General features: G+C 25.5%; 1 protein-coding gene across 1 annotated transcript in view; it reads right to left on the minus strand.

Annotated features, from left to right (window-relative positions):
* Nucleotides 1-2,112: 2,112 nt before the first annotated feature.
* Nucleotides 2,113-16,528, minus strand: part of LOC107455043 (nose resistant to fluoxetine protein 6) — a 36,603-nt gene continuing 22,187 nt past the window's right edge. The window contains exons 7-15 of the mRNA XM_043049094.3: nucleotides 15,276-15,369; nucleotides 11,981-12,076; nucleotides 10,604-10,769; nucleotides 9,359-9,438; nucleotides 9,140-9,262; nucleotides 8,369-8,492; nucleotides 7,372-7,558; nucleotides 4,856-4,998; nucleotides 2,113-4,050 (exon numbers count right to left, since the gene is read on the minus strand). Of these exons, the coding sequence (XP_042905028.2) occupies nucleotides 3,838-4,050; nucleotides 4,856-4,998; nucleotides 7,372-7,558; nucleotides 8,369-8,492; nucleotides 9,140-9,262; nucleotides 9,359-9,438; nucleotides 10,604-10,769; nucleotides 11,981-12,076; nucleotides 15,276-15,369 (1,226 nt within the window). The 3' untranslated portion in view covers nucleotides 2,113-3,837. The remainder of the gene's footprint in view (nucleotides 4,051-4,855; nucleotides 4,999-7,371; nucleotides 7,559-8,368; nucleotides 8,493-9,139; nucleotides 9,263-9,358; nucleotides 9,439-10,603; nucleotides 10,770-11,980; nucleotides 12,077-15,275; nucleotides 15,370-16,528) is intronic.

The following is a 16,528-nucleotide window of genomic DNA, read 5'->3' on the forward strand; positions in this document are numbered from 1 at the left end:
TAAAATGTAAACAGCAAACACACACAAAACAATTGATTCTGACTGTATAATATGAGTGCTTATTATATAAAGTAATGGGACTAATTTTTGCACTATCTCTAATTATAATGCAGCATTTTTTAAAAGTTAATTTTTATGCTAACGTAGCTTGCTCCTGTAACTTAAAGCATTTAAAATGTAAATACTACCATTATTATGTGATAAGTTCGAAAATTCTCTTTATAAATTCAGCTTATGAATTATTACTTGAACTGAGTTTTGTAAGTGAACTGCAATAAATAACACAGAGGAAAGAAACAATTTTTTTATTCATTATTATGCCAAACGCATTTACATAAAATCTTTTTATAAATGCTAGATCTCTAAATAATTATAGGCAGGAAATATTTAATTTTACCTTTTTTAGGCAAATATTAATACTACTATAAAATATTTACAAAATAATACTTTAATTACAATTTTCCTTATTCATCGTTTGTTATTAGCCAAATTATCGATTTCTTTACGATTTTGCGTATCATTTTATTTCTTAATGTGAAAATAACTGCATGTGTGTCATAAAAGGAACAACAAGTAAAAAAATTGAAATAATGAGAGTAAAAAGATTTTATTTTAAAAGTGGGAAAAACAGAATTTTTTTTTATTGTGTGAAAAGGATAATCTTTTCAAACTAAGCTAATGCCATAAGACTTTTAGTAAAAGTTTTTAAACTTATTGATTTTAATTCCTTCTTACTACACAGCGTGATTTATTTCGAAAACGATTTTCAAATAATTAATAAGAACTTGTTTTGATTGAAATATTTTTTCACAGAAGTTTAGTTGAAATCAAATGCAAAATCTGAAGAAAAAAAATCCGAATTTATTAGAGCTTTGAAATATAAAATTTTAACTCATTTTCACATTTAAATCGAAAATGAAATTTGGCATTTTAAATGTGAATTAATAAAATTAAATGTAAAAAAAAGACAAAAAAATAGATCATAAATTTTTATTAACAAACAAACAAACAGCTTTTGACAAACAGGTATAACAATAGTTCAATTGGAAAATTCATTGAAAAATCATGTTATGTGAAGTTTAAAAAATAGCTTTTATAAGAATCTCTTTCAGCTATAAGAACCGGGTAAATGTTTACGGAAAAATATTTTTAGTTTACAACCACTTTATTTTAAAACATGGTAGAAGAAACGCAATATTCCATACTTACAGCTAATCATCACACGTGCATACTCTTCGTTTGTTTTTCTTTAATTTTCACTTAACAAGATTTTTCTGCAAGCTTTCAATTACGAATAACTGTTTCACATACATTGCTGTAATTGATGTACACAAAAACATTAAATTTAATCATAAAGGTTTTTCATTTAAAAAATTTAAAGCAAAACATTTTGTTTAAATGAATTTTAATTTTTAAGAAATTAAAACTAAACACATTTTAACTAGAAAAATATTACGCTTGCTTATAAAATAGATTGTTATTTTTAATTATATGCACTAACTGAAAAGCTTGGCAGTGGAATAAGCGTAAAAAAGAAAAATATTTTTTTAATAAAAAATATGTACATGTTTATGGTATTTAAAATAAAATAAATAAATATATATTTTAATAAAATAATGGTGCTTTTACCAGGAATATTATATTATAATCCCTTCAATAGTGGAACAGACAATGAATTTTTGTATTTTAGCACATGTTTAAGTTTTTAAAAGCGCGCATGATATGGAATTTTCTGTGAAATTGAATGAAAACAAAGATAAAATTAAAATCAAGATTTTTTTTGATCACGAAACTGATGGAGAGACTTTTTTTTAATTGCTCACCATTAAACAGTTTCGTTATTAAATATAAATATTTTTGGAAGTATTGAAGGTCTTAAAAATGTTGAGAGGTTATTCAAACACCGATTTGACTAGGCAAACTCTTGAACTCAAACATAAAACACACACATAATATATTCAGTATAAAGATACATTAGCATACAATATAATAATTATAGTAATACATTGATCCTTGTACACAGAAATTGCTGGAACATTAAACTTAATTTTTTAAGCATTACATTCAATTATTACATCATTTGATTTTAATATTTTTTGTGTTAAAACCATCTTTCTTTTTCCCTAATAATATCATAATTGTTGATTTTTAAAAATTAAACTCAGTTATAAGTTTCTGGTTTCATCCTAATTATTTTATTTCGAAAGGTAACAATAAATTTGTTTTAACTACAGTTAAATCTGTAAATGTAATATATCAAGAATTCAAATATAAAAAATTACCAAATTTCCTTATTTATTGGGAAATACTTGTACTTAGGAAAATTTTATCTTAAGAATACTTTCATTTAAAAAATTTCCCATTCATATGAATTACCTATCTAAATTCTATATTCGTAGGAAATTTTTATTCACATTTCTTATAAATTTTAATAAGCTTTACCAAAATAATCCAATCATAAGAAATCCCTATTTGATGAAATTCCTGATGCTGAAAAGTACTTTATTTATAGAAACCAGAAAATCCTTATTTATGCGAATTTATTATTAAATTCACCAAATTTAGGTATTCCTTATTAAAAGGAAATTTTGACTCGACGAAATTACTCATAAATATAGTAACTCAACGAAATTTTGTATTCAATTTGCTCGAAGATTCTTACTCGAATCTTTACAAATTCTCATTATATATCTCACTTACAAGTTAACACAGTAAAGTATTTCAGACCTGCTGAATAATGAATTGTTTATAAAGTACAATTTGCAGAGTGAAACATTTTAAATGTTCAACTGTCCATTCACAACTTCAGTCTACTGTTTATATTTTAATAACGACAGAACTATAACTCATCTGTTGCTAATAAGATATATCGAACAAAAGTTTCTCTTTTGCTTCGTTGTAAAAATGGTAAGAAATACGTGATGATGTTAAAGGATTGTTTTTTTCCTACTAGAGATGCATAAATCGTGCAGATTTATGACTTCAGTGTGCGATATAATTACTGGGTTATTTGAAACTACTGTTCAAAAATCTTCATGTCAAGATGGGTCATGTAGATGTCATGGAACTCTACATGTCAGGTCCATATAAACACAATATCCGCACCCCGAGAATTATGTAGAAATATTAGATCGATAATATGCAGATATACAACATTTCCACGAAGGTAGAAATAGAAGTATGCGAGACAGGCCAAAGATAATGATATATTGTACAATAACGTGTTTACTCTATATTTTAGTTTAAAAGAGAGTTAAAGAGAGTTTAGTTTAAAAGAGAGTAATTTAAGGCCTAAAGCTGCAACACATGCTTTGCAAGAACGTTGATGAACCGATTTATAAACGACAGCAAGAATGTCTGGTTCATGGGCAATTTCTCTACTTGTAAAAATGATTCATGCCATCAAATCCTTGTCCGATTCCTCTGAGATATCAAGTCCAAGGATTTTTACATAACCCCGTAAAATATTTACTAGAGATATATTTTATGAGTAAGGTGATGACAGAATGGGTTCAGTTAGGCCAATAAAACACCTGTCCAAGATATGTAGCTTTCATATGCATAAGATGTCTAAATTGTGATTGATTCTAGATCTACGGTATAGTTCTTATTTGTTATCATGTTTTTGGCCGACATGTATACTTTTGAACAATAGGTCTGAATCACTCAACATATTTTTCCATAAAATATCCCAAAACAATACTACATAGCTGAGATTATACCAAATATTTAAATAGATTAACTATTTACAAGTGTTCACTTTCTTTGAAGAACGTGTTATATCAATTGAGCACTTATGCATAAGTCCAAATAAATTGTTTAAATATTTTAGAAAATTCATGCAGTTAATTGCACGTTGGTATCTTCTAAAGTAATAACTGATACATTTCGGGGAGTGTATCCGTTTGTAGGCTTTACGTTTTCCTTTTTCTTCCTTATGAAAAGTGATAAGATATGTTCTTCTAATGCAAAGTAAGGACTGGCAAAGAATATGTAGACGAAGAAGGCGCACAGAAATGACACGAACGAGTATGCAATACTCAGAAAAAACTGAAAAGGTAGAAAAAAAGGAGTTAGTATACATATTTCGAATCTATCAGTCTCTGAAATCTTCAAAGGGGAACACTAATGAATTTTCTTTTTGAAGCAAAATACAAAGCATTATATCATATAATTTTGAAGCATTATAATATATTATATTTAAAAAATATACACATATTAAAAAGAGTAGGGCTAATGTTAACCTTTAAAATAATTTTGTTATTTATAATTCAAATATTTTCTTTAAAGTTTGAGAGATAAGCAACGCTGTGTTATTTAAAAACTATCAACATTCATTCTTTGTTCTGCATTACTGCGTGTAGGTTATTGATGTAGTTTTTTTTAACTGTTACATTTTTTTTGTTAGATTTGTTAATTGTTAAGTCAATTATTATTTGTTTCCTTATATATATATATATATATATATATATATATATATATATATATATATATATATATATATATATATATATATATATATATATATATATATATATATATATATATATATATATATATATATATATATATATATATATATACATATATATATATACATATATATATATATATATATATATATATATATATATATATATATATATATATATATATATATATATATATATATAAATAAATAAATTCAAAATGTAGAGAGAACCACCGCATTTGATAGCACATAGTGTCAAGTAAATATTTTGCTCAACTCCTACCGCATATTTGCCAAATTATGTAGAATTTTTTTTTCCTCATAAACTTCAGAATGGTGTTCTCTTAAATAGTGAAAATGTAACAAAAATAAGTAACTAATTACCATTTCTAGATGTCCCATAAACCATGTATCTCGTATAACTCCACTGTGGAAGAACATGATTGGGATATGCAACAGGTATGCCAAGTAACACAAGCGATCCAAAGGAACAAATATCTTCGCTTTCAGCACTCGAGAAACAGGTCCTAAGTATAATAATATCATCAATTACATTAAAAATTATGAGAAAAGGTTAAATAACTATCACTATTTTCAATTAAGCACCGATCAAAGTTTTTAAACTTTAATAGAAAAATTTTATTATTTTCTGAAAACATTAATCGATTATATAAATAAAATGTATAAAATTTAAGTTTTCTCTCCTGTGCACTGAAATTTTAGGAAACAAAATTCTGATATACCTTAATATTTACAGCAATATATTTACTCTAATATATAACACTGTAAATAAATAATTATTGGTGTGAAAATTTCCGTATAAAACTTTACGGTAAAAATATATTTTACGGTAAAATGGAATTTCAGATATGGCACTCAATGTGCTAGTACTTTTTACCTCAATTTTATCCGTAATTTCTTACAATGTACAATTCTCGGAAATTAAGTTTTAGAGAAAATTTAGGCTGATTTACAATCTAATGCTTTTAGATGTGAATGATATTTAAAACTTGCATTTTACGAAACCTGTAACGAATTTCATCGAGGTTAGTCATAGTTAAAGCGAATTAAAATTCAGTTTATTTGTCGGAGCTTTATTGTAATATAGCCTTACTGTAATTATTATTCAGATTTTAATAATACTTTTTATTATTTTTCTTCCTTAGAATATAATTTGTTCTCCAGTAAGGATTTATTTTATTTCAAGTTTGGAAAAGATATGAAAAGGATGGTTCGTGTTTTAAGGATGGTACGTCTTAAGAATGTTAAGTATTAAGGTTGGTATCTAACGAGACCGTAAGCACTGAAAATTTGAAACTTGTTTTATAAAGATTTTGGCTTATATATTTCATTAAATGTTACGTTACGTTTTATATTTGACAGACATTCTAAGAGCTTGTGTATTGAGTAGTGACTTTGAAGCCTTTTTTATGCTTTTAAAAAGAAATTAAGGACTTATAAGTTTTAAAATTAAGAATAAATAAGATTAACACTTTGGCCAGTGATGACTCTAGAAATGTGTTGACTCAATATAGTTAGATGTGCCCAAATTTATTTGCATTACAAAACGAAATTCTCTTAGAAATTGGCTTCTGAAATATATTATTTATTAGCAGAAAAATGTAATTTAGTCTTGGTAAAATGTGTTTCATTAGAGAAATTTGTTTAAAATATATATATAGATAAGAGTCGAACAAGTGTTTTAAATTAAATATTAAAAAAGAAAACAGGAAAGAGAGACGAGTTGGTAAGTAGTACATTCTAATAATAAATTGACTACATCTATATTAATCGCCTCATTAGTTTGTTGTAAATTTAATAGATGATTAGTAGATGAATGGGGGCATAATCATTAAAATCTGGAAGATGAATCTACGCTTTTATAAACAAATCTCTTATAAAAAATATTAACTAGCCCTTTTTTCAATTCCTACTATTAGTTCACACTCTCCCAGTATAAATTTATAAGCCTTGTTCAAATTTTCAATCATTAATAAAATACTTTCTATTCATCTACGCAAAGTTCAAATGCATTTTTACACTTTTAGTGGATGACATTTGATGTTAATACAGTTTTTTTCAAACATTAACTCATTCATGAAATTTAATTACTTAATTTTAATTTCATATTTGAGAAAAAAAATTCTCTTATATAAGATATTTCATCATCAGCATTGGCACGACAGCCCTTTGTGAGCCTGGGCCTTCCTCAGAAGTTTTTCCCATTCTGTCCTTTTCCCAGCAATTGTTTTCCAGTTCTTTACTTTTAGGATGGAAAAATCCTCATCTACACAGTCCTTCCATCTCTTTTTGGGCCTTTTGGGTCTTTTATAAGATATTTAGAGGGATATAAATATAATAGATACGGTTTTTATTCCTAAATTTATATCCTGCTAAATATTTTAAGAGAAATTTTTTTATGATATAAAACTAAAATTAATTAATTAAATTTCTTTAATGAGTTAATATTTGAAATAAAAACCGTCAGTGGTAAAGCGCGTAGATTTCTGGTAAAAAATTTCTTTTTCAGATATTTTTTTTCCGTTCTGGGTTCTAGTCTGAGTCAATGAAGGAACAGAATGGAAAATGAAACATATGGATAAATTACAGAGAGAGATGGACAGTGTGTATGTCAAAAAAAGTAACAAAAATAAACTTCTTCTTTCTTGACCTAAGTAGGAATTGACATAAATATTTTTCATATTACTTTCTGTAATAATTGATAGGTTAATTTTCAGAGATATTTAAATTGCATGCTACTTATAATCTGAATTACATTGAATCCCTATAACTGATTGAAATTTAATACATCTTAATAAAGCAAAATGTAAATAATTGCTCCTGTAACACTGTTATAAAACAGTCAGTCAAAGTGTTTTATATGCTTTAAGAGTGTTTACCTGCGTGATGAGTTGTACACGCAATGACAATCCAACCAATGCCTAAAGCCCATACATTTCTGTTCATAACTGCATAAAAGGTGGATAGTGAAAGATTCATTTTGTCTCCATGTCTATAACCATATAAACCAAACATAACTGCGATATTGCATCCAAGAGACAGACACCAGAGAAACATACTGGTCAGCTGAAATGAAAATATTTCCCCTTTAAAAGGCAAATTTAGTAGTTTTTGAAAAATTCTGCGCTATTCAAGAGTTTATATTTTGAAGTATGGCAAGATAAATTGATCGAGAACATATTTTGAGCTTTTATCTGAAGAAAAAATTGCATCATTAGATATTTTTATTATTCTTATTTTTATTATACTAACTATTTACAATGTATCCGAGAAGTTTCCATATAAATTTAATACAAAATTTGATTAAAAGTAATCAGGAATTTAATTTTAAAAATATAAGAACAATGTTTTTTATCTTTGATGTAACAAAGATAATTCCTTGCAAAAAAATAACTTTTAGTGAATTTGTATTATTTTTTAAAATTTTATTTAATAATGGTCGAAACAATTTTGAATAGTATGGCATAAATTTTTTTTACATTAAAGTACATAATGTAAGGTTACATGTTAAAATACGAAATGTGAGCAAAATCAGTTAAATAGTACCTGAGAAATCAAATTTTTAAAATGCGAATTATTTAAAATTATATTTCGTTTTCTCCATTTTTTGCACTTGATACAACTGATATTGCGGTAATTAGTGCTCAGTACTTAAGTATTATAAATGCCTGGGTAGTATGGTATTAAGTTTTTTATGGTACTTGGAAACGAAAAGGTCAGAATTTTTACACATGTCACTTATTTCTGACTTAACTTCCTATGTCTGGTCAATAGATCAATGCAAAAGGAACATACATGATCAGAGAGCACTGTGTAACGCTTCGAGTAAGTGTTAAATTGAGTATTGCAAAGTTTTATAACGCTCCTGATTCTCACCTTACTAATTTCAAGCTTGTCTTTCTTCAGAGCAAGAAAGTATCCTACCGAAAGTCCTATGCAAAATGGACCCATATGGTCGTATGGTAGAAGATATATATCTCGCCACGCTATAGGAAATGATCTGAAAAACATAAATATAGGCAATTTTAAATTAAGACAAAATATTCCAGAGAAAGAATTTTATATTTAGTTTATCAGAGTTTTAAGCTTAGTTAGATTTCTATTTGAAATATGAAGTATTAATCAAATTTTAGTCTATTTTAAGTATGAACGAAAGGGGTTTATTGAAAAAATAATGGTCATTGAGATGGTAAAATCTATTAAAAAGGAAAACTAAAATCATTCTATATTTTATGGATTAATTTAAGTTTCCTTTAAAAACAAAAGATTATATATATATATATATATATATATATATATATATATATATATATATATATATATATATATATATATATATATATATATATATATATATATATATATATATATATATATATATATATATATATATATATATATATATATATATATATATATATATATATATATATATATATATATATATATATATATATATATATATATATATATATATATATATATATATATATATATATATATATATATATATATATATATATATATATATTATATATATATATATATATATATATATATATATATATATATATATATATATATATATATATATATATATATATATATATATATATATATATATATATACTCATTCTATTAAATTACTTATGGTCATGCATAAAAAATGCCAGGCTTCCTGGTAATTCATGAATAATAGTCATCGCTCCTACTCCAATTATTCCAGATAATATTGTAATTATCATCAGCAATATCCCAAATCTGGATGACCTAAACAACAAAATAATAATAATACAAATAAAAGTCAAAATAAATATTAGCTCAAAATATATTCTGAAAAAATAGAATTGAAAAACAGGCGATTACTTTTTTAGAACCCATGTTATAATGACTCCCAGCATTGTGAGTTGCATAACTAGAGCAAGAATCCATGTATGATACAAACACTAAATTTGCGACAAAGAGAAATAAAACGAAGTGAGATTGAATATATTAGAAATAAGAAATTTTTACAGTTCATCGAAAACAGTTATCGTGTGTGAAAGAGTTAGTTATAACTAGTAGTTTCAATGTTGAACACATTTTTTAAATGTTAGCCCATGCAACGTGCACCAAACGTGGCAAGTGGAGCTTTTGTAAGTTAAGACACCACAGGAAACCTTTGTTAAAGATAATATTTATGAAGTTTAATAACTCTCATTTCTTCTAGAGCACTGCTTAAATATACATAGTTTTAATGGTAGTGAGAACTTGTTCATCCTTGAACAAAATTGACTCCCTCTGAGATCTATAGTTATCTTTACTTATCTTCAATTAACTAGTATGACAGTTGTAGTACCATCCAAGATGTACAGTGCGATAAGAAACGGATTACTGTGAATAACTTTTAATTTATTGATCGGATCTTCACGATCTAGGAGAAGATAAGTAACAGATATTCATAAAGTCAAGCATTGAAAAAAATATTGTTACAGCTGCGAAAAAAGCAATCTTCATTCAATTTGCTGACTTAAAAAAAATAGATAATGCATAGACGGCTATGTAACTAAGTGTTCAAAGTGTTACGTGAAATTGAAGTCTAATTTTACATGATTTCGGACTCATGTGTTCGTAGATTGCTATGTATGACGCATTATATATATATATATATATATATATATATATATATATATATATATATATATATATATATATATATATATATATATATATATATATATATATATATATATATATATATATATATATATATATATATATATATATATATATATATATATATATATATATATATATATATATATATATATATATATATATATATATATATATATATATATATATATATATATATATATATATGCACGCTTGTATGTATAATAGGAATTTACAATTTACAAAAATGCATGCGTAAAGCTAAGATGACTAATAGAAACCTGTTTATATCAGTGGGTAAAAATGAACTAGTTTTGAGAGTAAATGACTTAAAAGTAAAGCAATAAAGATAGTAGATAGAGGTTTAAATGTCATTCAGAATATTCAAATCATATTATGCTTAAATGAATTCAAAGCAAATACTTTCTATAACTATACATATTAAATTATACTCACGATTTCTGTTGATTTCATAAAGTTATTGATGTAAAGGAAATTCATCCACCAGTTTTTACGGCACATCTCTAATGGCTGCCCGGTGTAGCCATGCCATAAAGGCCCAGAGCCCAAAAGTGGAAATAATAAAAACAGGATCACTGTCACTAGTTGTGCGCTTGATAATCTAAAAAAATGGATATATATAATGGATGCAAAGTATAAGTTCAGAGTGAAGATAAAATAAAGGAAAGTTATAGACATATGAAAAAGGGGGGGGGGGTGAATAATAATGAAAAAAATGACAAATGACTGATTAAAAAAAAAAAAGGGATGAAATTTTTTAAAAAAAGCGGAAAATAAAAGATAAAATCTTTTCATCAGCCCACACGATTATATCCGCAAAAAAGAGTGCTTTCTGATATTGTATCAATGTAGCCAAAGCAAAATATACTAATACAATAGTGTGAGGAGCACTCAAAAAAATTTTTTTTACAAAAATTACAACAAATAAAATAGGACCCAATAAGTAAAAATTACACGTAAAAACAGAAAATAAAATAAAAGAAAAAGAAAAAACAGTATAAAACAAAATCTATAAAGCGAGTAGCGAAATCAGATGTACTTACATGAACGGGAAATTTTTCAAGAATGATTTAAAAATATTTTCGCAACAAGACTGCCAGATTACAAATCGATTTGCGCTTTTGTTTTCATATTTCGTTAGTTAGTTACTAACTAACAAAATATGAAAACAAAAGCGCAAATCGAGTGTAACTAGAGGAATTTAAAGTGCCGTTCTTACTGCATTGCTGAAGTGGTTAGTTATGCTGTGCATCGATTTGTTAGTTGCCAAGGATGGGCCCAAAATGGATGTGCACATTGTAATATTATACTGGATAATTTAAAAAGTTGACCGCAAATAATTTTAGAAAATAAATATTTATTTAAGAAAAAATATAAAATAGAAAAGAGAAACATAAATTACTACTACTATATATATATATATATATATATATATATATATATATATATATATATATATATATAGTAGTAAAACATTTCACTACAAGCATCTAAGAGTAAAATGCAGCCAATGTTTTAAAAAGTAGTATCACCAAATGTTTTCGCTAATTACATACAAGAATAAATAAAAGTGAAATTAAAATGTTAATTTAGGCTATAGTTGAGTTAAGCGTTCACAACAGGAAATTTTTTTAAGCTAGCAGACATAAAATACTTACATTAATTTTTTAATAAATCAAAAATTAAAACAATTTTTTTAAGAAACATATCCCATTAACTGACAATGTCGCAGTTTTTAGAGAAAATTTTTAGAAGGATAATGCAAATAAAATAATTTAAAGTAAATAAATTTATAAAAAAATTTATACCTACCTAAAATATCTGAGAAAAAAGACTTTAATTAAAGAGAATTTTGCTTTCTCTTTTTCCTGCAAATATCTCCACCCGTTGTATGTAATAGTAACTGCTCTGCAAAAAGAATGAAGGTAATTTATATTTCAATATTATTATTTTTCTATGCATTAATTACATATTTCATACAGACATATATTTTTTGAAGTATGTAACAGAGTAGATATGCATAATTAGTATGTATGTATAGCTTCATTGAAGAACGCAAGCGCAGCACATGATTAGACAATTTTACATTAGAAAATCTGAATTTGCTTGCTTAATTCATTACATGATATAAAATGTGATTAAATATAAGAACAAACAGAATTTTTCATTAATACTATGGACTTTTACTTTTCCATTTTAGCAAAGTACTTGATGTTCTTAAAATATTTCTAATGTTTTACCATTAAACTGAATGTTTTACCTATTAAACTGAACTGCATTAAAAATTACTATTTTCTTATTTTCATTATAAAAAAGTTTATGTACTCATTAAAAAAAAAAATTTCTTCCAACTTGCTGAATAGTTTTTTTCTACAGGATTTTCCTTTTTACAAAATAAAATTCGGAAAATAATTCACTGAAAATGAAAGTATGGAAAAACCAGCTAAATATGGTAAATTTTAATGCGTTTTTAACTCTACGAAAACGCAAAAAAGTACAGTAATTTTTTTCTAATGCGTTTTGAGAAAGAGTTCAGTAAAATTAAAAATAAAACCTGATTTTATAGTATGTGAACAAAATCTGGTAAATGAGGTAAAATTTCATCGTGATATATTAAAGCATGGCATAAAAAAACAAGATATTTGGTTACATTTTTTTTTCTATTTTTTTTACTATGTGTGTGGTAATAAAAACTACAATTTATTAAACGAAAATTTCCATTAAACCATTTTCCTAACAATCGGAAAAATCAACAAACTGAATTGTTCAAATTTGATTTCCTATTTTGATTTCATAACCAGAATTATATTTCATACCAGAAATGCTATTATCATACAGTACGGTAATTTCAAAAGAATTTTCTTTCTACAGGTAAAATATGCATGTAATTAATTAATATTTAAGTAAAACCCTTTAGGTTATAAATTTACTTTCAAAACTAAGAATTTTTTGATGAACTTGACTCTATGTATTTTGAGTTGGATATTATTTTGAAAGACGCAAGACAAATCTTTTAAAAATATTTTGCAAGTATAAAATATTTTCTTCTTATTCATACAGACAGACAATCATTTATTTATACTTTTATTAAAATACAAGTTTAAAGTGTCAGAAGTAGTACGCAAAACTATCTTAACATCAGATTTCCTGAAACTTTTCCTTGAATAAAGAAAGCTAACTTTTTAACTGATATTTTTTAAAAACTACTTATCGACATTATCTTGTTTTAAATTTTCTTCTAATTTTTCCCTACATATTGTCTTCTTTCTAGGAATGGTTGTATTGAAACCATATAAACGGAAAAATAAAGCAACTAAATAGCTCTAATACCATGTTTTTTCTGTTATTCAGAATCTTGTTCAGATTCCGGATTTCGTTCAATCAGTAGTGACCTTAAAATAAAACTAAACCTATTTTAATAATAGTTTATTCAAAACAGTTTTACATTACACAAATGCACAGTGGTATATTCTATTTTGTATTTTAATGTAAGAGTTAGAACATTACATCTTATTATACTATTCTTATTTAAGAAATATAATCAATAAATAAAAGCTAAAATAACTTTTTAAACTTGTTAATTTATTTAAGTCTCCTTCAGCGGAATGTTAAATCAATCTGCAGCTTTAATCTTCAAAAAATTAAATTTGTCTGCAATATTTAATCAGTTATACACAGATAATTAAGCTTAATCTGGCAAAATATTTGGTATAATCTGCAGCTTTTAAATATAATAAAGCAGTTATGAACAAAACCTTTATGCTTAAATTTAGTTTAAATCTTACTCAATCATACTTTATGTTTTCTCAAAATGAAGGGAAAAAAAAGGCTTATACTAAGTCCAATAATTAAGAATGAGTTTGCAAATGATAATGTCAAAATTAAATCTTTTTGAGTTTAAAGGTAGAAATTGTTAGAATTGTAGATTATGCTATTCTGATTAGCACCTATTCAAAAAATTTTCAAATGAAATTCATTTCCTTACAATTACAGGTACTTATTAGACAAATCAAACAAGTACCTAAAAAATTTAAATTGAATGTAATTCTTTGGTATATTTTTTTAGAAAAAAAAACTATTTATGTTTTTTTCTAAATAAAAATCTAAATTTTTTTCCGCTTTATCTTTAATTTTTACTTGTTTCCAATTTTTTCTGCTACCAATGTTTTTTTTCTTCTTTAAAGTCTGAGGGGTAAAATATTCTGCAGATATTGTACTCATCTGAAGCACGTGCTACCGGGTATAAGACATTGAATACATTATTTTTAATGTTTTATAATGTACTGCAACTTATAGACAGTGGTCAACATTTCACGTAAATAATTTATTGCTAGAAAAACTGTTTTAAATAGTATATTTCTGTTATTTTTTTTAAAAAGAAAAATCGGTCTTATTGGAAATAACATTTAGTAAATTTAACAATACACTATTATTTTATTCGTGTAAAAATCACACTTTAAATTCCCCTTTAAAAATAGAACAACTAACGGATATAAACTAAGACCAAATCAATTTATTTTTATATCTCGTATTCATCCATAAGAAATTGGGTGGGTCTTTTAAGTTCTATCGGGTAAAGAAACAAAGTAATTCACAACAGTAACCCACCCTGTTAGAAATTCCGGATCAAATCATGATAAAAAGCCTGGTACTTTTTAACGTAAAATACATTTTTAATGGAACAGGTTACGGAACAAAACTCTGATATACTGACATTTTTACAAAAATAATTACCGTAAAATCACCGAATCACTCTAATTAAATAAATATCAGAATAAATAATAAATAGGGGGATAATATCTTATGGTTAAAATGGATTTTATGGATGATGCATCCAAAGTGTCGGTACTTTAAATCGTAGTTTGATCTGTAATTTTGCACAGTGCAATATCTAAACCCCAGTGCTAGTGGGGCTGCAATATTTCAATTAGAATAAAGTTTAGGGCATAAGTATTTCATTACATGATTATAACTTTGTAAAATTTCTACATAGTTACATTCTTTTTAAGAACTTCAGTATTTTATGTAATTTCTGATTTTATTTATTAAACAACTGTGGTTATAGTTTAACAATAGTTATAGAATTACAGACTAATATAATACTTACGCTAGAAACGAAATGGTATCTACTCCTACAGAAGCGTTTGCTATTCCAGAGAAGAAGAAACTTTCAAAGAACCGAGTGAAATTTACTGCCTTACCTACAAAAATCATTTAAAATGTATATATTTTTTTCAAATATAACTGTTTCCACAATGATTAATATGACACGTTTATTGCATTTAGCTCGACTATTAATATTATTATTTTAATTTGTATTGTAGACAATGTAGTATATTTTCAATTAGACGATTCATAATAATAAAAAAAATCATTATAACTTTTTGAGAATTAAGGGACCAGTGACTCCTACCGTGTGAATAATTCTGGATCAAATTACAGTACAAAGTACCGGCACTCAGGGTGTCGGTTCATTTAACTGTAATATCCATTTTTTCAGAAACATTTTCGGGAAGAAAAATCTGATATACCGCTATTTTTACAGTAATAATTACCGTAAAATCACCAAGTTCCTGAATTAAATAAACATTACTGTAAATATTACGGTACATTATTTTACGGATTTTTAAGAAAATGCACGGATTTTACGGAAAGTGCCAGAACATTAAACCGTAATTGATCCGAAATTTTTTACAATGTTTTATTTCCTTATATAGTTCCTAAAATAGCAAACGGTTTAGAAACATTTTTCCTAAAATATGCTCGTTAGCAATAAAAAAATGATTTAAAAAAATTGTTGCTTGAACAACGCAAACCTTTCACAGCTATATTTCATTTATACCAAATATTTTCAAAAATATTTTATGATGAAATTCTACTGTCAATTCTATATCAAAAAACTGTAGTTGGGTGTAAGGAGATCAGGAGTGTATAAAATGCAGTTATAAGCTTCTTGCTTCACATGGTTTTAAAATAAGGTTAATATATTTAATTTCCAAATTTAATTGAGTGGTTAAGTCTAATTTCAATCATTTTGAGTTAATATGAGAAAAATATCCATTAATTTTTTTTTTTTCATATCGAACTACAGTCAGTATTTGTTTACTTTTCCTAAAACATATTACCTGAACAATAACATATATGCTAAAGATGTTAAGAAGATTAACAGGAAAGAACAAAATCAAAAAACGATATTTTTTTAAAAAAAAAAACGGAGTTAAAACACGACGCTTTTTTTTACAATTGAATTCTTCAATTAAGTTAGATGAGTAGGTGTAAAAAGGGCATTATTAGCATGGTTTTAAAAAAAACAGCAGGAAAACTGCATAAATAATATTATACATACTTATTTAAAATTGT

This window comes from Parasteatoda tepidariorum, chromosome 1 (assembly GCF_982258835.1).
Source record: "Parasteatoda tepidariorum strain Cologne lab strain chromosome 1, Ptep-v5.0, whole genome shotgun sequence".
In the NCBI taxonomy this organism is placed as follows: domain Eukaryota; kingdom Metazoa; phylum Arthropoda; class Arachnida; order Araneae; family Theridiidae; genus Parasteatoda; species Parasteatoda tepidariorum.